The 25,766-nt window shown below is 37.6% G+C and overlaps 2 protein-coding genes across 4 annotated transcripts; one reads left to right on the top strand and one right to left on the bottom strand.

The window, feature by feature from the left end:
* Nucleotides 1-10,432: 10,432 nt before the first annotated feature.
* On the bottom strand, nucleotides 10,433-11,068 carry LOC149407117 (uncharacterized). Its single transcript, XM_089618768.1, has one exon. The coding sequence runs from the start codon at nucleotides 11,066-11,068 to the stop codon at nucleotides 10,433-10,435; it is 636 nt and encodes a 211-aa protein (XP_089474894.1).
* A 7,269-nt stretch (nucleotides 11,069-18,337) lies between these two features.
* On the top strand, nucleotides 18,338-25,095 carry LOC149407116 (xyloglucan endotransglucosylase protein 1-like). 3 transcript variants are annotated; one of them, XM_089611197.1, is made up of 4 exons: nucleotides 18,338-18,360; nucleotides 24,014-24,239; nucleotides 24,342-24,535; nucleotides 24,607-25,095. In XM_089611197.1, exons 1-4 carry the CDS (start codon nucleotides 18,347-18,349, stop codon nucleotides 25,001-25,003), a joined length of 831 nt encoding a protein of 276 aa, XP_089467323.1. In that variant the 5' UTR covers nucleotides 18,338-18,346; the 3' UTR covers nucleotides 25,004-25,095. The 3 variants fall into 3 exon arrangements, with proteins under 3 accessions (XP_089467323.1, XP_089467308.1, XP_089467317.1); XM_089611182.1 differs by lacking the exon at nucleotides 18,338-18,360 and adding an exon at nucleotides 19,911-19,933 and having other exon boundaries at nucleotides 23,990-24,239; XM_089611191.1 differs by lacking the exon at nucleotides 18,338-18,360 and adding an exon at nucleotides 20,837-20,852 and having other exon boundaries at nucleotides 24,001-24,239.
* Nucleotides 25,096-25,766: the final 671 nt, after the last annotated feature.

Genomic DNA, 25,766 nt, shown 5'->3' with positions numbered 1-25,766 from the left:
TTATCTTTATCATTGCACTACAATTATAGTCCTAATAATTTAAACAATGAAATATTACAATTAAAGTGCAATAAATTAATTAAAAATCTAAATTTTGTTACTTAATTTAAATAATATCTAAAGTTTAAAAAATAAAATTTTAAATTATATTCAAAGTAAGAATTTTTATTTATACTTAATTTTATTGGGTCCCACAGTTGATACTTAATTTCATTAGATAAATATAAGCCCGTAATGGTTATTCATATAAATAAAATGAATTAGAAATATATATATATATATATTAGAGATATATATATATATATATATATATATATATATATATATATATATATATATACTTTTTACATAAACAAAGGGGTAATAATTTATTTATACTTATTGAAAACACAAGCTATATTGGAAGTTGTAATATCTCTTGAAAGTTGCACTATCTCATTGCAAGTTACATTTTCACTTTTCCATTTTGTATATTTCCTAGATTATTTTTATGCTTCCAATGCACAAAGTTAATTGTTTATTATTTTCCTCTTTGTCTAAATAATGTTCTCCTCTCATATAATTTAACAAGTAGAAATGCAAACACTATGAACTCCTTCGAAAACTCATTTGCCCTTACCACCATTTCGACCACTACTCAAACCATACCCACTCAGTCAAGTCCCGATCAATTTTCCCACCATATCACGAGTCACAAACGCAATGGCCACAATTCCCTTCAGTGGTCACAATATGTGCTCATGTTCATCTGTGGGTGAAGTAATGACGACTATCTCACCGACGTGGCTATAGCTCCAAAGTGCGAAGATCTGGCTTTCAAAAGTTGGAAGGCTGAAAATAACATGGTGATGTCTTGGCTCATAAACTCCATAAACCCCGAAATCGGGGAAACTTTCATTCTTTACTCCACAACGGCAGAAATCTGGAAAGCTGCTAGAGAAATCTTCTCCAATTCAAAAGACGTGTCCGAGCTGTTTGAAACTAAGAATACTCTCCACGACCTACGTCAAGGAGAGATGTCCGTTACTCAGTTCTTCGGTTCACTCATACATCTATGGCAGAAGATCGATCTCTACGAACATCACCAGTGGACCTGCCGTGAGGACGCAAAACTCTACCGCAGGATCGTGGAGACCAAACGTGTGTTCAAGCTATTATCCGGACTCAACAAAGACCTCGACGAGGTTAGAAGACGATTTCTCAGCACAAAACCACTACCATCTCTCCGGGAAGGTTTCTCCGCGGTCAAACACGAAGAAATCATAAGGAAAATCATGCTTGGGAGGAAGTCAACCCAATGTGAGCTCAATTCCGAGCTCAGACTCGTCTTCTCTCACAACATGTGACGAAAGCCTAGCAGCTTGCAGTTCCGCGAAAAACAAACCCCGCAAAGCTAGGCCGTACTGCGATCATTGCAGACGACCTGGTCATATTTGAGAATCGTGCTGGAAGCTCCATAGGTGATCACCAAATCCGAAGTCAACTCGAGACACCAAAGATCTAACCTCAAACAGAAATTTGGTGTCTATCATTTCCGCTGCATCGGCTTCCACCTCAGGTGCCTCCTCATTCAACAACGACCAGCTCGCTATCCTCCAAAGACTCATCCAACAAGCTCAGCTCGGGGGAAAAAGCACTAGTAGTGGCCATCTAGGTAATTCTCCTCGAGCTCTTCATGTAAGCTTGGAAAATCCTTAAGCCTGGATTGTCGATTCAGGGGCCTCAGACCACATGAATGATAACCAAAATCTATTCATCAAGTACTCTATATGTGATAGAAACATATCGGTCACTATTGCCAACAGATCCAAAACCTAAATTATTGGTATCGAAACTGTGGTCATATCAGAGTGCTTGAAACCGGAGTAAGTGTTTTTTGTTCCTCAATTACACTGCAATCTTTTATTTGTACACAAGATCAACAAGGATTCTCAGTTTAGAACTATTTTTTATGATAGTTCATGTGTGTTTTTGGAACAGGATTGGGGGAGACAGATTGGTAAGGCCGAACTCAGTGCTAGACTCTACATCCTCAAACCATCTCATATCACCCATCTATGTTAAATGACCCAATCCCCACCATCACACAAATAAATCATGCTCAACCATCTTAGATTAGGACACCCGAGTTTCATGTGTCTCAAAAGAATATTTATTTATCTATTTCTCAATAAAAATGTTGTTTGGGAATCAAGCGCGTATCAGACACGAACAACCGCTCTGATACCACTCGTTGGAGATGATTCTCCCATATAACCATATTAATGCGGAAAAATAATTAATTACGCTGATCATAAGCTAATTAAATTATGGTTATAATTAACAAGATCTAGTTATGTTTAATTAATTTAATTCATGAGAGCATATTTGTCAAGCAACCGATTTGAGCAAAAAAAAAAAACGAATACTTACATTGATTTTCGGTTTAGCTACAGAACGCTCCTAAACCAATCGTGTACTCCTTGCGTCGTCTTGATGAATGACTCAAGGATGATACATTAGTCTTCCGAAACGTAATCTCCGAGACGAATAAGAAAGATGAGTGGGCACAGTCTTTATCTCACTAGATGACGAAACCAGGTGTTTCGAGATCTCGCTCTTATTTTACTAAGAATGGAAACGAATTTCCGAGGGGAAGGAGAGGCAGAAGTGCACGGCCAAGGGAGGCTAGAATGCATGAATTTTTCACCAATTAATTGCTTAATTTTGTCTTCCCATGAACCCCTATTTATAGTAGTAAAAAGAGATATTCATGGAACCTTCCAGAATATATTATTTCCTTTTATTGTGTTCACACTAGAGGATTTAACCTAGACCATTGGATCTAAACAAGTGAATCCTACTTTTTCTCTCATCCATCAGATCAATATCTATGGGATATTATTCTCTATTTAAATAGAGAATATTTTACTTAGTGAGATAATAAAGGAGAATATATTATTTCACTTTAAATATATTCTCATATATTCTCCTAAATACTTTCCTTTAAATAAAGAGAGAATAAAAGACAATATCTTATATTATTCTTTCTTCTTTATTTAAACAACTAAAGAGAAAATATTGGTAAATACCAATATTATAAAAGTCGAATTTTAGGCACGCGGCCAAGGCAAATTTGCGCAACTCCCATGCCAAAATTCCCAAATCCGATTTTCATATTTTGTGCAAGGCCCAATTGCTTAATAACAAAATCATCTAGAATAATAAGTCCTTTGGTATTGAGATCTGGTTATTATGATGAGGCCGGTGTATCTAACGATTCTCTGGTCATGGAGATTGGTGGAAGACCCCGCGAGTTCACCAAAGAGCACTTTTCCCTGATCACAGGGTTAAGATTCAGCGAAAACTACGCAGAACAACCACGGTATGCTAATGTGGTTGAGGGAGGGCTATACAATGTCACCTTCTGTAATGGTGCTCTTTGCTGGAAAAGGGCCAACATTGGTGCAGTCCTTGATAGTAGCCAGGAATGGCTAGATGAAAGGAGGGTGAGACTACTCTTCCTCCAATTTCTGTACAATGTTCTCTTGGCGGCCGAGAAGACCGTCAACCTCCCCTGCGATAGCTACATCAAGATGGTGGATGACCCGGTTGTTTTCAACAACTACCCATGGGGAGACGTCGCCTGGAACTTCTTTCTAGGTTCTATCGTGGGCTTTGTGAGCAAGGCCAAGACCATCAAGGAGGGTAAGAGCCCAAAACTCCACCTGCCGGGTTTCATGCTCCCACTCCAGATATGGGGTTACGAGTGCATCCCACGATTCGTGGAGCTGGAGTTCGCCTCAATACTCGTTGCCGACGCAACGCCGCTGATGAGGCGTTGGGCTACTAAATCAGGGAAGGTCTTGGAGTCCCAACTACAAAAGATTCGATTCCAAGAGGTATGAATATGATTGATAAGAATATGTATATTTAATTAAATTTTAATCTCTTACTTATAAGAACATGCAAATTTAATTAACTTCGGACCTCTTCCAGATCAAATTTAAGCCGATCGGTGGTGAGGTAGAGTCTGCGAAAACTGCGAGGACTGTTGTGAGCCCCTCTGAGAAGAGGGGGAAGAAGAAAAAAGAAGACATTGTTACCACAGCATCATCATCAATTGAGGTAATGGTTTCTTAAGTAAAGTAAATTTGTGACAGTAAAGTCACGAAATCAAGTAAATTCGTGACATATATGTCACAAAATCAATTATATTCGTGACATGTAAGTCACGAATTCCAATATTTTGGTGACATAACAGTCACGAAAAATATTTGATTTCGTGCCTTTCATGGCACGAGTATACGTGATGTCGTGACATCTATGTCACGCATATAATTGATTTCGTGACTTGTATGTCACAAAAATACTTAATTTCGTGATTCTATTCTCATACAAAATTATTTGTACATTGCAGATACACATGTCCGCCATGGAAAAAGATCTGAAACATTTCAGAATACAGTTTCTTGAGTGGAAGAAGCAGTTTTCCACTGAAGTGCGATCCATTTCAGAAACCTTGAAAGAGGTTCTGGACAAGCAACAAGTCTCTCAGGATGATGATTTTGTCAACCTCCTGAAATACGAAGAGGAGGTGACGGAGAAGGAAGAAGAGAAACAAGGAGAAGAAGAAGAGAACAAGGAAGAGGAAAAGGACAAAGATGAGGAGAAGGACAAAGAAGATGAGAAGGACAAAGAAGAGAACAATGGAAAGGAGAAGGACAAAGAAGAGGAGAATGACAAAGAAGAGGAGAAGGGTAATGAAGAAGTAGTTGTGGACAAATCAAATGAGTTGGAGAACAACAACGAAGAAGCCGAGAAAAATGATGAAGATCAGCCATCTATTGGAGGCAAATGTAAAGAAGATGATCTTCAGAAGAAAAAAGATGATAGTGAAGATGACGAAGACGGTGGGAGAGGTCCTGAAGATGAAGGGCCAAAAGAAGTAGACAGGAACCAAACACACGCTGATGGCGGCGAGGACCAGACCCGAGCCGGCGAGGACCAGACCCGAGCCGAAGAGACCCAGGAGTCTAAAACGCCTATGCCACGTCCAGAGGCGGCTGATGAGGTCTGTTCCTCGTTGTTGAAGATGCCTGGAAAGCTCATAATGATTTCATCATCAGATGAAAAGCCTACTCGCCATAGGAGGGCGCCAACGGTCTTCACACCGACACCCGCGCCGGCTGTGTTTACGAGGTTCACACGACCACTTCGGCCACCGTCAGTCTATCCATTCTCCTACCCTAAAGATGAGATTTATGTGGGAGATATTGCAGCAATGGCTAAATGGATTAAAGTTGGTCTTAAATCGAATCACAAAAATGCGTAAGTATCTTTCTCCTTCTTACATATATTGTCTGGTAATTTTAAATAAAAATGAGATCTAATACTTGTGATTTTTCAACAGTCCGAAGTACAAGTCACCAGAAGAAGATTTATCTCCCTCGTTCCATTTTACGGTGGTTGAGATTACATCGAAGACGTGGTTTTACTCTTTGTGGACCCCGGTTGAGTGGCTTACGGGAGAGGTACGTCCGCTCAACCAGGTTTTTTAGAGCCAGGGATGACAAACACCACTGCACTTCGGATTGTTTTTTGTTTTTTGTTTGTGTGAATGTAAATAGATAAAACCATGGTTTTTCTAGCTTTGTTGTGATCTGTTTTTTATTTGGTTTTTTGAACTTCATGTAATAAATTCTATATGTCGTGACAATGAATTTCTGAACCTGGATGTTCACTTGGATTTCACTTGTTATTCTACATACTCAATAGTCAACTGCATTTATTTGTTGTTGTTAATATTTAGTACGTGACAACATTGTCACCAGAAACTGTGTTGTTGTCACCACATGAAGATAAGAATCTGGTGACAATATTATCACGAAGTGAACACTTATATGTCACTAATTTCTGTGAATTTTTTATTTTGCAACATATGGACGTCATTTTCTACTACTTGAGAAAGAAGGGGAAGTATGGAAATGTCCGAAAGCCGTTTACGACAACCAACTCGTACTTTCTACCAATGCTCACCCGATGCCATGATGCTTGGTCCAAAGCGAAGAACAAGGACGTGTTTGATTGGACGGACCATTTAGTTGTGCTTGACTACATAACTGCCGAAAAAAATAGGTTTTGCAAACACTCCATGGGCAGATGTTAACACTATCTACGTCCCTGTCCATGTGCCGGACCACTGGCTCCTTGTCGTAATTTCCCTAAGCCGTAGAGCGCTAACAATATACGACTCTATGGACTCGAAGTATGCACGCAATGTTCGTGATAGCGTACGGATGATGGCGGATTTTATCCCCATTGTGTTGGCCGTCGTCGGTCTGGGAGATGGCAACTCGGAGCCATTTAAAATAGTAATAGCGCCTATGCCACAACAATCCAATGGGTAATATCTCTTCTCATAATTGTTTATCATGTTCTATTTTGATGTATATTTAATACTAGTAAGCAACCATGAACAGGGGAGACTGTGGCATGTTTTACGTAAAGGCCGCCGAATTTATGATCCATAGGATTCCGGTGAGTAGTTTACATCAAGACAATATTTCCATGTACAGAAAGAAGATGGCAACCGAGTTGTACAAGCACGGGGCATTAAAGATCGCAAACAATGTTGAGTCAGACGAAGAGAATTGAAAGTAGGAGAAGTGATTAGTGATCCAAATCTTATAAATAGGGTGAAGTGTATTCTTTTGGAATGTCTTTGTGATGGCGGTGTGACTCTTAATTCTCCTTTGTAGAATTTGTGTGACAAGGTTGTCACGAAAACATGGTCTATGTTTTATAAGTACGTATAGGGGCCAGTAAATTATTAAATATGTAACTCTATACTCTTTTGGATGTGATTATATGAAATACAATTCATATGATTTCATAACAACGCCAAATAGATTCTTGATGTCACTTAATTGGTACGCATCTCGTGACGTTACTGTCACGAAAAAAGGGGACTTCGTGACGTTCATGTCACGAAAAATAGTGATCTCGTGACGTTACTGTCACGAAAAAGGGGACTCCGTGACGTTCCTGTCACGAAAAATAGTGATCTCGTGACGTTCCTGTCACGAAACATGTGGACTTCGTGACGTTCCTGTCACGAAAAATAGTGATCTCGTGACGTTACTGTCACGAAAAAAGGGGACTTCGTGACGTTCATGTCACGAAAAATAGTGATCTCGTGACGTTCCTGTCACGAAACATGTGGACTTCGTGACGTTCCTGTCACGAAAAATAGTGATCTCGTGACGTTCATGTCACGAAACATGGGGACTTCGTGACGTTCCTGTCACGAAAAATAGTGATCTCGTGACTTTCCTGTCACGAAAAATGGGGATTTTGTGACGTTCCTGTCAAGAAAAATGGGGATTTCGTTACTTCTCTGTCACGAAAAATGGGCACTTCGTTACTTCTCTGTCACGAAAATTAATATAATGTCACGAAAGTGGGATTTCGTGACGTTCCTGTCACGAACAATGAGTATAACGAGTCTAACCTGAACTCCAGCTTTTAATTGTATAAATTTAAATTTAGTGCTCCACCTATCACGACTCTCCCGATAGCCTAGACGATTGCTATGTGGCTTCCTCTAGGTAACGGGTTCGAAGGTCGTACCGTACTCAAGTTAAACAACTACAAAATAATAAAATGAGGTATTGTAAAATACCTCTTTTTTTATTTTTATATTTATCATTCGTACCTGTCACGAAAAATGGGGATTTCGTGACGTTCCTGTCACGAATATTGTGCACTTCGTGACGTTCATGTCACGAAAAATGAGGATTTCGTGATGTTCCTGTCACGAAACATGGGGATTTCGTGACGTTCCTGTCACGAAAATGAAGTCTTCAAGTCACGAAACGGTACGTTTTCGTGACATACCAGTCACGAAATTGTTCCCTTTGATGGAATTTAATGAGAAATCTCTTCTTCTTTTCATTAAATCCGTCGTAGGGGATCAATGGTTGTTATGAATATTAAAATGATAAAATTTGAAAAATAAATGGACAGCCAAACTACTTACCTAGAATATCAAGAAAATATGATCACCCGTTCTACTTACCTAGAACATCTTGTCGAACTAATGTGTTTTGTATCGTGAAGTGTTGTTGACATACATTCATTTGTCCCATTTCATTTCATCATCTCAAAGGGACATAATTTAAAGTACTTTAAACATATGAACGTAGGTGAATGAGGTTGAACGTCATGTCGTCCGACATGTCGTTTTTAATTTCTCCTTAATGTTGGAATTTTTTTATTAATAGCGTTGGTAGTCCTCCCAAAACAACTCATTTCAGAGTCTAGAAGGGGATGTCATGACGTTCCTGTCATGAAAAATGGGGATTTCGTGACGTTCCTGTCACGAAAAATGGGGATTTCGTGACGTTCCTGTCATGAATATTGTGCACTTCGTGACGTTCATGTCACGAAAAATGGGGACTTCGTGACGTTTCTGTCACGAAAAATGGGGACTTCATGACGTTCCTGTCACGAAAAATGGGGATTTCGTGACGTTCCTGTCACGAAAAATGGGGATTTCGTGACGTTCATGTCACGAAAAATGGGGATTTCGTGACATTTCTGTCACGAAACATGGGGATTTCGTGACGTTCCTGTCACGAAATTGGAAAAAAAGTTCATACCCAACATTAGTACATCAAGAAAAAGTCTTAAAAACATATGAACATAGGAGGAGAATTATACAAATAGTTTTAAAACATGTGATATCGTCTAGACATTAAAACATTAAAACATTGTAAACATTGAGTACCTCATCTCGAACTACATTCTATTTCTTTCCGTCCACCCCCCTTTGGCAAGCCGGCAAATCTTTATGGTCTTCGACAATAGCTCCCTTTGATTTCAAAAATTCCTCCCAATTCTCGCCGAATATTTCTTGAAGAACGGAGTTAGCCATCAAAACCGGAGATTTGTAATCCTCACCTGCATACATCTCTACATAATCGTTGTATTCAGCGTCGCTCATGTCATGACGCTTCTTTAATTTCCTGGGAGGGCACGGAGATGGAATCATGTAATATCTTGCGGTCGAGTTTGCACTTCCTGAAGGCATCTCCGACGTCTCATTCACCGTCGACACCTTTTTACTCGAGTCGCTTCCCTTCGTCGTTGGATCTTTAGCGTCCATTTCACCGTTAGACTCTTTCGAACAATATTATCAGTTTGATATGAGGTAAATATCAAACGTCGGATAAATATGAGGATTCCTTACCTAACTTTTGTGATGAGTAAATGCTAAAATAAATATTCTTACCTAACCCCCAAAGTTGGTTGTTCAGTAATTTAATTGCTATGAATGCCATTTATTGCTATTAAATATCCATATCCCAAATACCAACTCGGTCAAAACAGCGAAAGATATCATGGTTCACGAAAATGGCTCGAACTTCGTGACTTCTATGTCAAGAAAAATGATGATGTCGTGACTTCTCTGTCACGAAACAATTGGATGTCGTGACTTCTATGTCATGAAAAATGATGATTTCGTGATTTCTCTATCACGAAAAAATTCGATGTCGTGACTTCTATGTCATGAAGAATGATGATGTCGTGACTTCTCTGTCACGAAACAATTGGATGTCGTGACTTCTATGTCATCAAAAATGATGATTTCGTGACTTCTCTGTCACGAAAAAATTTGATGTCGTGACTTCTATGTCACGAAGAATTGTTATTTCGTGACTTCTCTGTCAGTAAAACAATAGTTTTTGTGACGTTTACGTCACGTGAATTGTTTAATGGGATTAAAACGTCACGAATGAGAAATATAAAAATCCATAACAAACATAACAAACTAAGTGAGAAATAAAGTAAAGTACAAATCCAAATTGGTACATCAAATAAAAAGTTAAAAAAAAGGAACAATCGAGCTCATGTTCGGGGTCGGCTATGGTGGGTCGGGATCGCGTTGCGACATGTGGCTCGATTATGTCCTACTCTACCACACTGACTGCATTTATTCCTTCTATCCTCATCCCCTTCCCATTGAAAGGGCATTCTTTTCTTTTTCAGTCTTCCGGCGGCACGAACCGCAACATGAGGTGGGTTTACTATTTTTTGCGTGACTTCCTCTGGAAAATTCCACGACTCCTCGCTGCCAATTGGATGAATTACACCTGCATAACAACTTCTCCAATATTCGGTGGTGTAGTAATTTGATATGTACTTCTCAACTGCGAAGTTTCGAAAACCGCAAGCCGCAATGCCGTGGGGACAGATAAAGTTGTCAGTTTGAAAGACACGGCAACTACATGTCTTCTCTCTCAAATTTACAGCCCATTTTTGCCCTTCTCTATCAACGACTTCAAACTCGTACACCGATGATGGATGCACCTATTCCGCACCCAATACCATTTTGTTTACGGGTTATAATAAAAAACATATTATAAAAAAATTAAAAATTGAATGCTTATCACGTACCCCCCAGTCCAATAGATTTAGCGTGGTATTCTTCAAGTTTTTTATTCGCGTCAACGCAAAGGATCGTCAACGTTCCCAACGCTTTTTCTCTACGTTCGTAAAACCATTTACTCATTCTCTCCCGGAGAAAATCAAATAGCTTGGCAATAGGGAACTCTCTCGGTTTGACATTCATTGCATTCAGCGACTCGGCATTGTTTGATGTCATTATTGAGTACCTCTTCTCCGTGTAGAAACTACGAGCCCATTTTTCGTAGCCTACGTCGTTCTGAAGATACGCTCGGACTCTTGGATCTTCCTCATCTATCATAAGCATATTCTTTTCAAACTCTGCATACGTGTATGCCTTTGCTGCAGCATAGAACGTCCAATTCACCTCTTTTGATAGACCTTTGATTTGGTTCTTCACGTTCTTCAAAAGATGAAACATGCAATAACCATGGTCTGAGTTAGTGAAAACCTTTTTCACACTGTTAATGATTCCTACGTTCCTGTCAGACACTATGACCTGATGTGACATCTCCCCGATTGCTTCCTTTAACCTTGTCAAGAAGTAAACCCACGATTCAGTAGATTTTGAATCACCAGCGCCGAATGCGAGGGGGTAAACTTGTTCATTCGCATCCATACCACATGCTGAAAACAGTGTGCCTTTATAGTAACTCTTCAAAAAAGTGCCGTCACTGATAACTACGGGCCGTAGATACTTCCACCCCCTTTTCCAAGCACTAAACGACATGAAGAAGTATTTGAAACGATGGGATCGGGGAGTTGTGACAAGGTCGAATGACGAACCTGGATTGTTAGTCGACCACATGTACATGAATTTAGGCAGAGATCTATACGATGCATCATCGGTGCCAAACAATGATGATAGTGCCGCCTGTCTTGACCTCTATGCTTTTTTGTAGGACATGTCCACTCCAAAATCTTGTTGCATGTAGGACATGATGTCTTTGGGTTTGCATGGTGAACATGAGGGATCGATGTACCTGTGTTTCATAGTCTCGCCTACAAATGTGGATATAGCCTGAGGATGTTCTCCTTGTCTGAATTGTGTAGCACACGTGTGCTCAGAATCATACCTGCAAGAATGTAAGAGCAATGTTAATTTCGGGTGACCACGATAATATCAATGTAGAAATAAGTAATAAGTCACCTCCTCACTTCAAAGATCTCGGATGTAGTCTTTTTTACTCCACGAACAGACCACGCGCATGAGTCATCTCGACAAACAACATGGATATACCGTTTGTTAGAAGTCTTCGTCTTGAACGTAAAATGTTTGGTGATTGCTAACATGCATAAATGTTTCTTCAGAGTTGCTTTGTTGGCATACAATCCTCCTTTGACTAGTCTCAGCGGAGAGTGAATATCTGACACATCAAGGTCAGGATGCATATTTTGGTTATCCGTGGAAGGCGTAGCGCATTGACTCGTCCTCCTTGTTCTAGAGCAAGGCGTACTAAACCGTTTTGGAGTGCCTGAGCGCGGAGGGGTCTGCCATGGTGTGCCTGAATGACTCTGATTCGGGTCGGGGATCTCGGGAGAACTAGCCTCCGACTTAGGAGAACTAGCCTGAATGTCCGCTTGTGTTGGTTGACCGGTGTTCGGAGTTGAACCAACGCTTGAGTCCGAAACCAACGGCTCTTGCTTCAATGGCTCCATATCTACTACCAAACTAAATTTGGATCTGTCCGGTTTCTCCTTCCGAAGATGCAAGTAACATTTCAAACTTAGGTCGGAGTCAATACTTACTGGGGGTACCGACCCTTCTGTCTCATAAGAAACACGGAGGACTTGATTTTTAGGTGAGAGATTGAGCGTGGCATACAATAGTTGCATAAACACCTCGTACGTTGCTTTTGCCGGTATTAAGATTCCCACTGCACACCCAGGGCCAGCCTCGTATCGTTCATGTTTCACCCATCTACCGCTATGCTTGACGAAGGTATGAATGTCTTTCATAACTGCAAATAGTGGAGATAAAGTCACATTAAATTATTTTCTCATAAAACTTTATTATATGCGCAGATATATAGTAAGCACTTGAATCCATATTATATAATATCGTTCATGTTTGTCATTGCAGACTTTAGTTTCGTGACTATAGTGTCACGAAATAATTTAATTTCGTGACAATAGTGTCACGAAATAATTTCGTTTTGTGACTATATTATCACGAAATATGGAGTCATGCTGAAGCTTTCGTGACTATGGGTGTCACGAAATAATTTAATTTCGTGACAATAGTGCCACGAAATAATTTCGTTTTGTGACTATATTGTCACGAAATATGGAGTCATGCTGAAGCTTTCGTGACTATGGGTGTCACGAAATAATTTAATTTCGTGACAATAGTGTCACGAAATAATTTTGTTTTGTGACTATATTGTCACGAAATATGGAGTCATGCTGAAGCTTTCGTGACTATGGGTGTCACGAAATAATTTAGTTTCGTGACAGTCATGAACTAATTTCGTTTTGTGACTATATTGTCACGAAATATTGAGTCATGCTGAAGCTTTCGTGACAACGTTGGTCACAAACACTGTAACCACAATGGCTATGTATGAGGGAGCTTACCGAAATAAAGAGCGAAAAGAGTGTCAATGTGTGAGCTTGTTGCGCCGGAAAGGGCAGAGAGAGACGACGGCGAAGGTGGGTGGCCTTGGAAGACGACGGACGGCGCGAACTAAGAGAGAGAGGAGGGATGGCCGTCAAGTTAGAGAGAGAGGACGGACGCCGGCTGAGATCCAGACACCCGGACGACAACAATGAGACACGACGCCAATGGAGGAGATGCGACGGAGACAATGGACGAGATGAAACAAGTGCAGTGGAGAAGATGAAGCCGATAATAAATGAAAGAAAAGAAAGAAGGAGAGATTGAGAGTAGGGTTTAGTTTTTAGGATTCTTTAAAAAAAATTAATAGAAAATAAATAAGGGTATAATGGTACTTACATAAATAGAAATAAATGAAGAGGTCCTATTGCTGACCTTTTAAAAAAAACGTCCAAAAAAGTCATTTGGTCTTTATTTACTCCTAGTTTTGGAAAACTCTCTAATTAATAATTGATTATTTACTTGATCCAACAATAAATAAATAATTCTACCATAAATATTTATTTAATTTTGCGAATACCCGTTTTCCAGAATTAATGTTGTCAATCACAATTATAGCAAGTGAGATTAATAATGATAAACATTATTATACGAAAGTTCTTATCCGCCTTTATCAGAGCCGAATCGGGGACTATGGACCTAGTAATAGAAGCTTAACAAATCCGATGAAAAAGACGAAATAGTTCTTTCCCTTTTTCCATCGATTCGTCTAATCTTGGTCAAATACTCCACTTTGTAAGCCAATAATGAACTCTCCTTTAATACTATAATTATATTTACTCATCGTGACGAGTGTCCATTGATATAGTCAGTTCGTGATCAAGATCCTCCAGCTTCAACCTGTGTCAAGAGAAGTCAATATTTCCGTTATACTTCTCTTGATACATATCAGCCCTAAGCATTGTTGTTTCCCCAGCGAAATATTCTTTCGAACGTTACTTACTTCGAAAGTGCTAGCAATCTATCGGTTCTGGAATCAACCCTTAGGTGAGTGAACATTAACCTTCTTTCAGGAAGGCTGGATTCCGTATTTGTAAATCACTTCCCACTCGAATCATGCTCTGAGAGACTCCCAAGACATAAGCTGTGATTAGCATGGATAACCTTTTAGCGAATGAGTCAAAGAGCTCAGTAACACGACCCAGTGTCCATGATCACTTCAGGATTCAGATCAAGTCTCACTGTGACCATCATAGCGGCCTCAGTTAGTGTGTCGTAACGGTCCTTAAACGTCACATCTACAACCAAGACTTGTCCAAGTCGTACACTTACCACAAGTGTAGAATGCTCCCACATAGTGATCAGCCTTCACCTATGTGTTCCACATATATGACTTTAGATATAACTTTCTAGGCGTATATCAGTCATCGACCTCGTTTTAGCTCACCGCCCGAACTCAGGTGCCCAACACGTGACCATGTTTAATACGGAGGCTATGGAAGATAGTTGTTATTGATTCTAATTGTTTAGAAATCAACCCACTAATCATATAATGCTAATAAAGTAATCTTATTATCGAATTTAGTAATCATTTGTTCATTATCTTCAAGTGGGCAATATTCCCAACAAATGTCAATTATATTTAGTGTGATGTGTGTGAATTTGCCAAACATACTCGTAGCTCGTATTATCCCAATCCATACAAACCATCTCACCTATTTGCTACCATACACAGTGATACTTGGGGCCCTTCTAAAGTTTCAAATATTACTAGAGCTTGGTGATTTGTACTCTTTGTTAACGACCATACGAGATTAAGTTTGGTATACATGATGAAACACAAATAAGAAACAGCCTTCAAATCCTCTCACAAAATGATACAAACTCAGTTCGATACTCTCATTCAGATCGTCCATATGATAATGCTCGAGATTATTTCAATTCGGAGCTCGGTTCTTTCTTCAAAACCCAAGGCATTATCCATTCCATCTCGTGTGTTCATACTCCTCAACAAAATAGAGTAGCTGAACGGAAAAATCGACATCTCCTCGAGGTCGCACGAGCTATCATGTTCTTATCAAATGTGCCATCACACTTCTGGGGCAAAGCAGTCCTCACAGCTACCTACCTCATAAATCGCATGTCGTCCCGTGTCCTTAACTACAGAATTCCAGCTCGCGTCCTCCTTGAAACATTTCCCCAAACACGACTCATATCCACTCTTCCACCTAAAGTATTTGGTTGTTCCATGTTTACCCACTCATACAATCAAGGGAAACTCGAGCCCAAATCAACGAAGTGTGTCTTCCTCGGCTACTCAGCAACTCAGAAGAGCTACAAATGCTATGAACCCACTTCCAGAAAATTCATAGTATCGATGAACGTTACTTTTCAAGAAATGAGTCCATACTTCGCCAATTCTACTCGTCAGGGGGAGAGCAACAACAATGACTCCCCAAATTGGCTTATCATCAATCCAAACACCAGTTCAGCTCCGAATCCTTTGCCGCCTAGCCTAACGAACGCACCTCAAACTCTTCCGAACATCCCAAACAATCTCAGTTTGCTAAACCATGAACTCTCATACTCTAGTTCGGAAGTTCCTTGCGACCTAAACCTTACCCAGAGTCCGGCACGAGCTCACACTCATGATGTCTCTCCAGTCCATAACACCGAAACCAATGAACAAAGTAACATCTCATTTCCATACTTACCTATCGCCTTGAGAAAACCTGCTCGTTCATGTGGCCGTACAGGATGGAAGATTATATGTGTACTACGGGAATCTCGCAATGAGCTATCAAGCCTATATGACAAAATTGGATTAGGAAAATGTGTCACAATCAATCGAAGAAGCCTTTGAAATCCATGCTTGGTGAGATGCTAGTCATGCAGAAATCCAAGCCCTCGAGCAGAATGACATGTGGGAAATCACCGAGCTGTCACCTAACAAATGAACTGTTGGATGCAGATGGTTATTCACCATCAAACACAACCCAGATAGCTCCGTGGAGAGATTCAAAGATTGGCTCGTTGCTAAGGGGTACACTCAGGCGTATGGCATTGATTATCAAGAAACCTTCGCACCGGTCGCTAAGTTCAACACCATCAGAATTCTTCTCTTTCTAGCAGTCAACTTAGATTGGCCACTTATCCAACTCGATGTGAAGAATGCCTTCCAGAATGACGAACTGGAAGAAGAAGTCTACATGAAAATCCCACTAGGTTTCGAGAACCGTCAAGATGCCAACAAAGTCTGCAAACTCAAAAAGTCCCTATATGGACTCAAGCAATCTCCTCGAGCCTGGTTCGGAAAGTTCGCTCATGTGCTCAAACAGTGCGACTACTCACAAAGCCAAGCAGATCCTACGCTCTTCTCAAATATCTCAACTCAAAGCAAGCACACCATCCTAAGTGGGTATGTGGACGACATAGTCATTACCGGAGATGATCTTGAAGAAATCAAGAGATTGAAGCAGACTTTATCATCCGAGTTCGAAGTCAATGACCTTGGAAGCTTGTGATACTTCCTAGGAATGGAGGTCGCACGATCTGAGAAAGGTATCTCTTTGTCTCAGCGTAAATTCACTTTGGATCTCCTCAAGGAAACTGGCATGCTCGATTGCAAGCCAGTTGATACTGCGATGGATCCCAATGTGAAGCTAGTAGCTCGCACAATCGAGGTCGTCACTGACAAAGAAAGATTCCAGCAACTTGTAGGAAAACTCATCTACCTCACTCATACTAGACCAGGCATCGGATTCGCAGTGAGCATGATCAGTAGATTCATGAGTAATCCCTCGAAAACCTACATGGAAGCCGTCATGCGAATTCTACAATACCTCAAATCTGCTCCAGGAACGGGTCTCTTCTTCACGAAAAGAAGCAGTCGAGGTATTGAAGTTTTCACTGATGCAGATTAGGCAGGTATGTCACGGATCGAAGATCGAGATCAGGCATGTGCACCTATGTATAGGGGAATCTCGTCACGTGGAGTAGCAAGAAACAATCTGTAGTCTCGCGAAGTAGTGCTAAAGCCGAACTCAGATCATTAGCGAATGGAGTGTGTGAAGGCATATGGTTGAAGATGATTCTTGACGACCTCAAGATCAATTTCGAAGGACCTATCAAGCTTCTATGCGACAATCAAGCTATCCTCGGTATGGCAAAAAATCTACTTCATCACGACAAAACCAAACATATCGAGATTGACCATCATTTCATCAGTGAGAAGATAGAGTCAAAGATCACCGAAATTGAGTATATTCCAACGCGTGATCAACTCGCAGACATCCTCACCAAACCTCTTCCTCGAGCTAGTTTTTTCGAGCTGTGTAGCAAGCTTGATCTCCTCAACATCTACTATCAAGCTTAAGGGGGAGTGTTGAAAACAAAAGCTATCTCGGAAGTTGCACTATCTCTTGGAAGTTTCATTATCTCATTGGAAGTTGCATTACCACTTTTTCATGTTGTATATTCCCTAGATTGTCTTTAGTCTTCCAATGCACAAAGCTGATTGTTTATTATTTTCCTCTTTGTATAAATAGAGGTTCATTAAGTATAAAATTATCTCCATCTTTTCCTCTCTAAATTTCTACAATACTTTCTTTCTCAATGATGTCGTTGTATTATCCCCTGTTATATAATGCAAATAGTATTTCTTATATTATGATAAAAAAAATACAAGGTTAATTATCATTTTTTTAACATTAACAGTTTAGTTTAAATTTAATATTTTTGATAGTTCAAATATAATAGGATTGAGAAAGATGATGTGTGTGCAAAGTATATGAAAATACGAGACTATATTATGTCTATATGTATGTATAACTCAAATATTATGTATATATAAACAATTTTAGTTAAATCTAGAAAACTTCTTTCTGTAACTATACATTTATATATTATTTGTATTGTAACCTAACTTTGCGTCAATAAAAATTATATTTTGTAGAAATAGTATTTTGTTGGGGATCTAAAATTAAAGTAAGAGAAAGAAATATAATTGAAGATGGTCACTCCTTAGAAACATATTTTTATACTTTATACAAATTAACCATAAGTATAATGTTTTTTTAATCGAAAAGACTAATAAACATATATAAAGTTGCATTGGGGGACTTAAAAGATAAATGTAAACAAAATTAAAAAGTTATTACAGCTACACTAATAAAAAAAAATAATATAAAAAGAAAAGAAAATAAACGTAGAGAGAAACAAAGAGATTCAAAAGAGAGAGAGGGAGAGAGAGAGAGTCTTAAGCAAAGTCGGACAACGTGGCCATTAAACATCTTATCCACGTGTCACAAGGAGAATGAATTGCATTGCTCTTTATTATCTATGTTAATAAACTAGTTTTAGCGTCGTGCTACGCGCGAATGATTTTAACATATTATAAATGATAATAGCAAGTAAAATTTGTAGAGATTAATTTGTGTTATCAACATTTGTAAATAATGGGCACCAAAGAAACCGGAAATTAAGAAAAAACCCTTAAAAATCATGAACAAATAATAAAATGTAAAAAGTTTATTTTGTACATTGGATTAGACTTTCATGGGTAAATAAGACTTGCGTTCGCTTTCCAATGAAATATGCAGACACATATAAGGTGAATGAAAATAAATATCAAAGAGAAAATAAAATATAAAACTAACATACACTCAAAATAATGTATGTTATTGATATAGACTGCGTTTGGTTGGGATTAAGAAGCCTTGTTTTTGTTTTTAGAAAAAACTAAATTGTTTATCCGGTGTTTGGCAAAACTGTTTTTACAAAAAAGTTCAAAAACGTTTTTAGATTTGTACATGAGATGGAAAAGCTAGGATTCTTAGCTTTTAGAAAAAGTGTTTTTAAGTTTACTATATAAATTACTGTAATATCCTCGTACAAAATATTATTTATATATATGTATATAAATAAGCATATTAATAATTATTATTTAATTATTAAGAACATGTCTATTTTAGTCTTTTTACTATAATATATTTATTTTACCAAACGCTAAATCAGTTTTTGTTACCAGCAACAACTGTTTTATAAACAGTTTACCAAACACTTTGTCATTTTTTGAAAAAAAATAAGTTTTTCTCAAAAACTGAATCTAAAAGCACTTTTTTTTAAAACAAAGTTATGTCAAACAGGGCCATAGTATAATATAGCATCATTAATTATGATTATAAAATACATAAAAAAAAATTATACAAAATATATTGATGAGAGAGTGAGAAAAAAAACAATATACATCAAAAAAATTTTTTACAAAATAGATTAAAAAAAAACTTAAAATAAAAAAAACGAACCAATAAAATATGGAGACACATATAAGGTGAAGGGAAATAAATATCAAAGAGAAAAAGAAAGAGAATTTAATACAGAAAATATAAAACTAACATAAGCTCAAAATAATGTATGTTATTGATATAGTGTAATATAGCATCAGTAATTATGATTATAAAATACATAAAAAAAATTATACAAAATATATTGATGAGAGAGGGAAAAAAAAACAATAAACAAAAAAAAAAAAAAAAAAAAAAAAAAACACCAACCGAAAGGCAAAGGCAAAAAAAAATGGAAAAAAAGGCCGCCACGTGTCGCCGCTTGACGACGCCACGTGACGGCCTAAGGATGAAAGTTGGGGGAGAGGTTGCGTTTATTAACTATGTTATAGATATAGATATAGATATAGATAAGCATAGAGATAGTGTTCTGATTTTCTTTTTTCTTTTTTTTGTTCTTGTTTCGATGTTAGAATCCTTGATATTAATATTTTATAAACCGATATGTACAATGTATTAACCAAGACCCATTACAAAAATAAAATGGCTTCAACGAATCATGTCATGGAAGAGATTTTATGACCTTTTTTAATTGTCGTTGAATAGGATGTTGGAATTTGTTTCAACTTTTAATCATAATTTTCAAATGTTATAATTAGTGCTGTAAATTTATTTTTAATGAGATCTTTAAAATATCATGTTACATATTGGATTTATTTATATTGAACTTATTGACGACGTCATGAAAATGTAGTTAAATATGGAGAAGTTTATAAAATGATTGTTTTTTTTTAAATGGATTACATTTTATTTTATATGTTAATTCACCTCTTCAAATGATTATGAAGAACCATAATGTATAACATACCATTGTATTGAACTATTGATACAAAATGTACAAGTCAACAAAATTAGTATAATGAATTGATAAATGGTCATTATTACAAATATAGCTTTTAGAATCGGATACTTTCTATAAATGGCATGTTGCTACTGACTAGAAGCGACATAATGATTTTAGAAGCGACATCAACAAGATGTAGAAAAAAGGAGTTTTGTTTATTTATTAATGCTTGTTTTCAAACATGCATATTCACTACTATAAAAATGACTTTTAGAAGCGACATTTGTCAATAATGAACCAAAATTAAATTTTGAAACATCAGCGAATCACTCATATCCCGTAGAACTAGAAATTCTTTTCACTCGTGGGACCCGGGCGGTCCATCTCTCTCTATCACCTCAAAAGAAACGCATCGGTTAATCTATATCAGATGCTAGCCCTAACTATAAAATCTATGGAATTATCAATCTCCAAACACCTATAAAAGTTACCTTTTCAAACAAAAAAATTGAGAGAATTTACCAAAGTAATGACGTACGTTCGAGGCTTTGGCCTTTTCAAGCATCTTGTCGAGGTCTATCTGGAGTTCAACATCCCACTTCACCGGCTTGTTCACAAACGCTGCTCCGAGTCCCATTCCCAGAACGTGTTCCCAAGGATTTGCGAATCAAACGGAGAAAATTTGGGAACTTTAGGTTAAACACACACACACACATACATATATATATATATATATGGATATACATATATATATATATGGATATACGTATATATATATATATAGAGAGAGAGAGAGAGAGAGAGAGAGAGAGAGAGAGAGAGAGAGAGAGAGAGAGCATACGAAGGTAGCTTGCGAAAGGCATTGGAGTACATCTGGGTGCCAAGTCTCTCAGAAGAGCTCCGATCACATATAAAGGTGGCCTTAGTAAAAATTATTGTAAAAAAAAATGGTTTACGTAAACTTATTATGTACACCATTGATGCACATATGAATATAAGTATATTCTTATAGATAGAATATAAAAGACAGTTGCATTATCTTTATAATTGATGTATTTAATTCAGTTGTTGACTTATGTAATTTTTTTTTTTGAACAATTTATAAAAGGCAATCAGCCATATTTGAGTCTTTGTATATTTATTTATATAAACAAATGAAGAGGGTGGGTCTGCAGCGATGATAGCAAAAGGTTGAGTTATGGTTGCTGTTCATGAAAATAAAAGATTTTCGTTTTGTCTTTTTTGCTTTATATTATCCAAATCGGCCAAGGCTTTATTTTTCATAGTTTAAAATTACAGATCCTTTCCATTTCGTTAAAGGTTATGACTTTATTTACGATAATAACTACAATCGTATTTTGGTTCTAAATCTTGAATTTGTGGCTTCTATTTTTGGGTTGTTTGCTTCTATCGAGTTATGAAATAAAATTTATTTATGGGTCAGGAGTTTTCAATTTTTTACATTTCAAGTTTTTTTTCATACGATGTTTAAAAAAAATTATCTCAATTTTTTTTTAAGTTTTAAAAGTTAGCTATGTACGACAGTCCGGAAAACCGGGATGTCAAACTCTTTTTAGAGGGCGAGGGAGCAATCTCGTCTAATGCATCTACGAGTAAGTGCTTTCATAAGAATTTTAGTTGTCTTTTAGATTACTTTGTGCTCTTTCGTAGACAGTATTAAGATTTAATACTGGGGTACAAGTCCACTTTGAATAATTTTATATTCATTCTTATTAAAATCATCAATGATACAGATTTCATTCTAAAACAAAAGTAACTATAGATCTCAACAAAAGTGTCGCACTTTGATGTATGAAAAGCGTTAAATCTAGGATTATATTAATGATAATTACACTTAGACTAATTTCACATCATATCAGACATAAAATAGATTTACTTCAAAAATATTTCAATTGATTTGGTCAAAACAAGAATATACAAATACGCTACTTAAATTTTTTTTAAGTATAATTTCAGCTATACTTTTGAGATTAACGTTACTTTAATTCGAGCGCCTATCTAGGTCAACAAATGAGCCTAAATATCTATGTTAGTAGTATAATGTAAGAGGATTGAGTAAAAAGGAAAGAAAAAAAAAACTAGCTTTCACTTTTGTAAAAATAGTATTATTTACCTTTATTTTGATAATGGTACATTTCAGTGTCCCTTTCATATTTTTTCAATTATTATGTCTCATATTATATATATTGAAAAAGACATTGATTCAACGACAAACTCAACCGTGTTCATTTTTTCACTTTTGGTGTAAATAGTAGATTTTTGAAGTTTATAAAATAAAAAACGGGAATGATTTGAGTTCACGAGTTCTAGTCATGAATATTAGATATGTATATTAAAGAGATTAAACAAACACAAATACTTAATAAGAAAAAAGAAACAAAGAATGGCGCAATGACCTCTCTTTGCCTTTTTATGTGGATAAATAAAGGGTCAAGCGGCTAAATGGCCAAATAGAACTTAAGGATTTGCAAAATAGCCAAAGTTTATCAAGTATAAGCAAAATAGCCAAGCTGTGATTATTAATCCAGGCAGGATTAAATTTAATCCAGACAAGATATCGGGATTAAATTTAATCCAGGCAGGATTAATTTAGTCCAGAGATTTTATTCAGCCTTAAAATTTAATCCTCGACCTTCTCCGATCTTCTTCTTCTCAGACCTCCTTCCAGTCACTGCAATCGCACAGATCTTACCTCCCGTCGGACTCTCCGTCACGGCGGCGAAGGCGAGGAGATCGACGGAGATTCGTGACTCTCCGTCACGCTACGGCGACGAGGCGGGCTTCCTCGCTGGAAAGGTTCGTCGCCGGAGCTCCTGCCCTCCCTCGCCGGCGAGATAGTCGCCGCCGCCCGCCACATGGCCGACCACCGCCCGCGGCCGGGCCCCGCGGTGCTGCGCATGGAAGTCGAGATGGTCCTCCCGGTCGACAGAATCCCCGGCGGCGAGGCGATCGAGAGTCTGCAGAGAGTGGTGGCTATTTTGGCTAACCTAATGAAACTATGGCTATTTTGCAAAAGCCATAGTTTGAATTGGCTAGTTCATGCCATTTTTCCATAAATAAATAGTCATAACCGCAGATCACTTGGTTGGTTGTATAAAGTTGTAGAAAAAATCGGAAAAAATAACGAAAGATGGTGCAATTTAAAAAACATTGAAAGTTGATATCTAGAATGATATAGCAACAATTCTGTTGGCCTAAATTGAAAAAGAAAAAAAATAATAATAATTTATGGCGATATTGAAAATCAATAAGCGCGTCCCTCTTAATAGAGATTTTTTCAATGGCTTTCGTTTATGCATCTTTCTGTTATATCTTTGTCGTGTCATCAAAAGTCTCAAAACAACGTTCTCCCCCCTAATATTCCAAACGTGTTTTCACACAGTCACCGATTTCTTTTTTAAATTAACTCAATATTTCTCGGTACATATTTAATTTCCTACGCTACTTCGTAACAAATCTTTATCACTACCCCTTAAAAAAATAAATAAATAAATCTTTATCACCCAACTTGAGAACTCACAGCTCAGCAAATACCACATTCTGTTTTAGAAACACCAACTATTCTCATTCAATATTCTAGCTCTAACGCACACAACGCGCCCATATACTTGTTTTGCGTATCTGTCACTACGAGTTTTGGACTTTTTCTTGAGCAGGATAATCCTTGGGAGATTATTCTATAAAAAAACGCAATTTATTTATTAATATTTCGCATCACACAATTACAAAACCCCTCTCATCCCCAGAAAACTAAAAACCTTAATATTCCCTTAAAAAGGCTTTTTATACCATCACAAACCAAGTAAATTATTTTTTTTAAATGTCTCCTTGCCGGGTATCACTACTGTTAATGATCAGTTCACTTATAGGTTTATCAATTGCTGGGAATTTCTACCAAGACTTTGACATCACTTGGGGCGATGGACGGGCCAAAATATTGAACGGAGGCCGAGACCTCACTCTCTCCCTCGACAAGGCTTCTGGTTCGGGTTTTCAGTCGAAAAACGAGTACTTGCTAGGAAGACTCGACATGCAAATCAAGCTCGTCCCTGGAAATTCAGCAGGGACTGTCACCGCATATTACGTGAGCAGAAACAAAAATTATTTTATTTTGCGGTTTCATTCATTTCTATTAGTACCACCATTTTTATTATCTAGTTCTTATTTCATTGCATATGATTTGCAGTTGTCTTCTCAAGGCCCTACACATGACGAGATTGACTTCGAGTTCTTGGGAAACTTGTCCGGAGATCCGTACACTCTTCACACCAACGTGTTCACCCAAGGAAAAGGCAACAGAGAACAGCAATTCCATCTTTGGTTTGACCCAACAAAGGACTTACATACTTACTCTCTCGTTTGGAACATTCACCGCATCATGTAAGTCATACATTGAACATTTCAATGATAATTAGGGTTTTCAATGATTCCCATTTTTTTTTTCGGTGCAGCTTCTACGTGGACAACATTCCGATTAGGGTTTTCAACAACCTCGAATCCGCGGGAGTTCCGTTTCCGAGGACGCAGCCGATGAGGATTTACTCGAGCCTTTGGAACGCCGAGAATTGGGCGACGAGAGGCGGGTTGGTGAAGACCGACTGGTCGAGAGCCCCTTTCGTGGCCTCTTTCAGAAACTTCAACGCCGACGCTTGCGCGGTTTGGTCCAATGGGAAATCGAGCTGCGATTGGAATAGACACGCCACTTGGCAGAATCAAGGGCTTGACGCGGCTGGCCGGAATAGGCTCCGGTGGGTCCAGCAGAAGTACATGATCTATAATTACTGTTCTGACATCAAGCGCTTCCCTCGTGGCCGCCCAATCGAATGCAGGGTATCTAGGTTCCTCTAATATCACAATGTAGAGGTTGTTCGTGAAAGGCTCTCAATTGATTTTTGAATTTTTTAAAAAATTATTTTATTTTTTTGTAAATTTGTGGTATATATGCAAACCACCCAAATTTGTCGATTCATTTGCGTGGAGAATGTTGGTTTCATAAAATAAAGGGAAAATAACACATTTATACCATGTGTTTTAGTGAAATGTCGAGTTTAACCTTCGATTTTCAAAAATGTCGAGTTCATACCATCTGTTTAACTAAAATGACGAAATTATATCATCTATTTAACTAAAATGACGACATTATACCCTGAAATAGACAACAGTGTCACGAATATTCTTTTTATTGACTTTTCATTGATGTTGACTATAATATTTATATATAAACACTAATTATCTTTATTCATTCGCGCCATATATGTAATTTATTTAAAAATAAAAAAAATAAACAACAGTCTCTTAATCGTGAATAACACAAAAAGATGCAAAGGGGTAAACATCGATAGTCGATAGTCATCAAAATCGCATATTCGAACAGAGAATCCAGGATTTAGAGTTACAATTCGAACACGGAATGAAGTCATTTTTTAGGAAGTATGATTTTTATTATTTAATTTCAATTTAAGACTATTTTTATTTCAAAATTGAGAATTTGGAAGTTAGAGTATTGATTTAGATTTGATTCGATTTTTCTTATATAAGAGTTAATATCAATGAAATGGAGATTTGTGACTCTGTTATTCATTTCAGGGTATAATTTTGTCATTTTAGTTAA

The sequence above is a fragment of the Urtica dioica genome, chromosome 1 (genome assembly GCF_054948205.1).
Source record: "Urtica dioica subsp. dioica isolate 48M chromosome 1, U.dioica_male_clone48M_v1_H2, whole genome shotgun sequence".
Taxonomy (NCBI): Eukaryota; Viridiplantae; Streptophyta; class Magnoliopsida; order Rosales; family Urticaceae; genus Urtica; species Urtica dioica.
The sequence above is the reverse complement of the archived record's forward strand: the minus strand, read 5'-3'. Positions and strand labels throughout refer to the sequence as shown.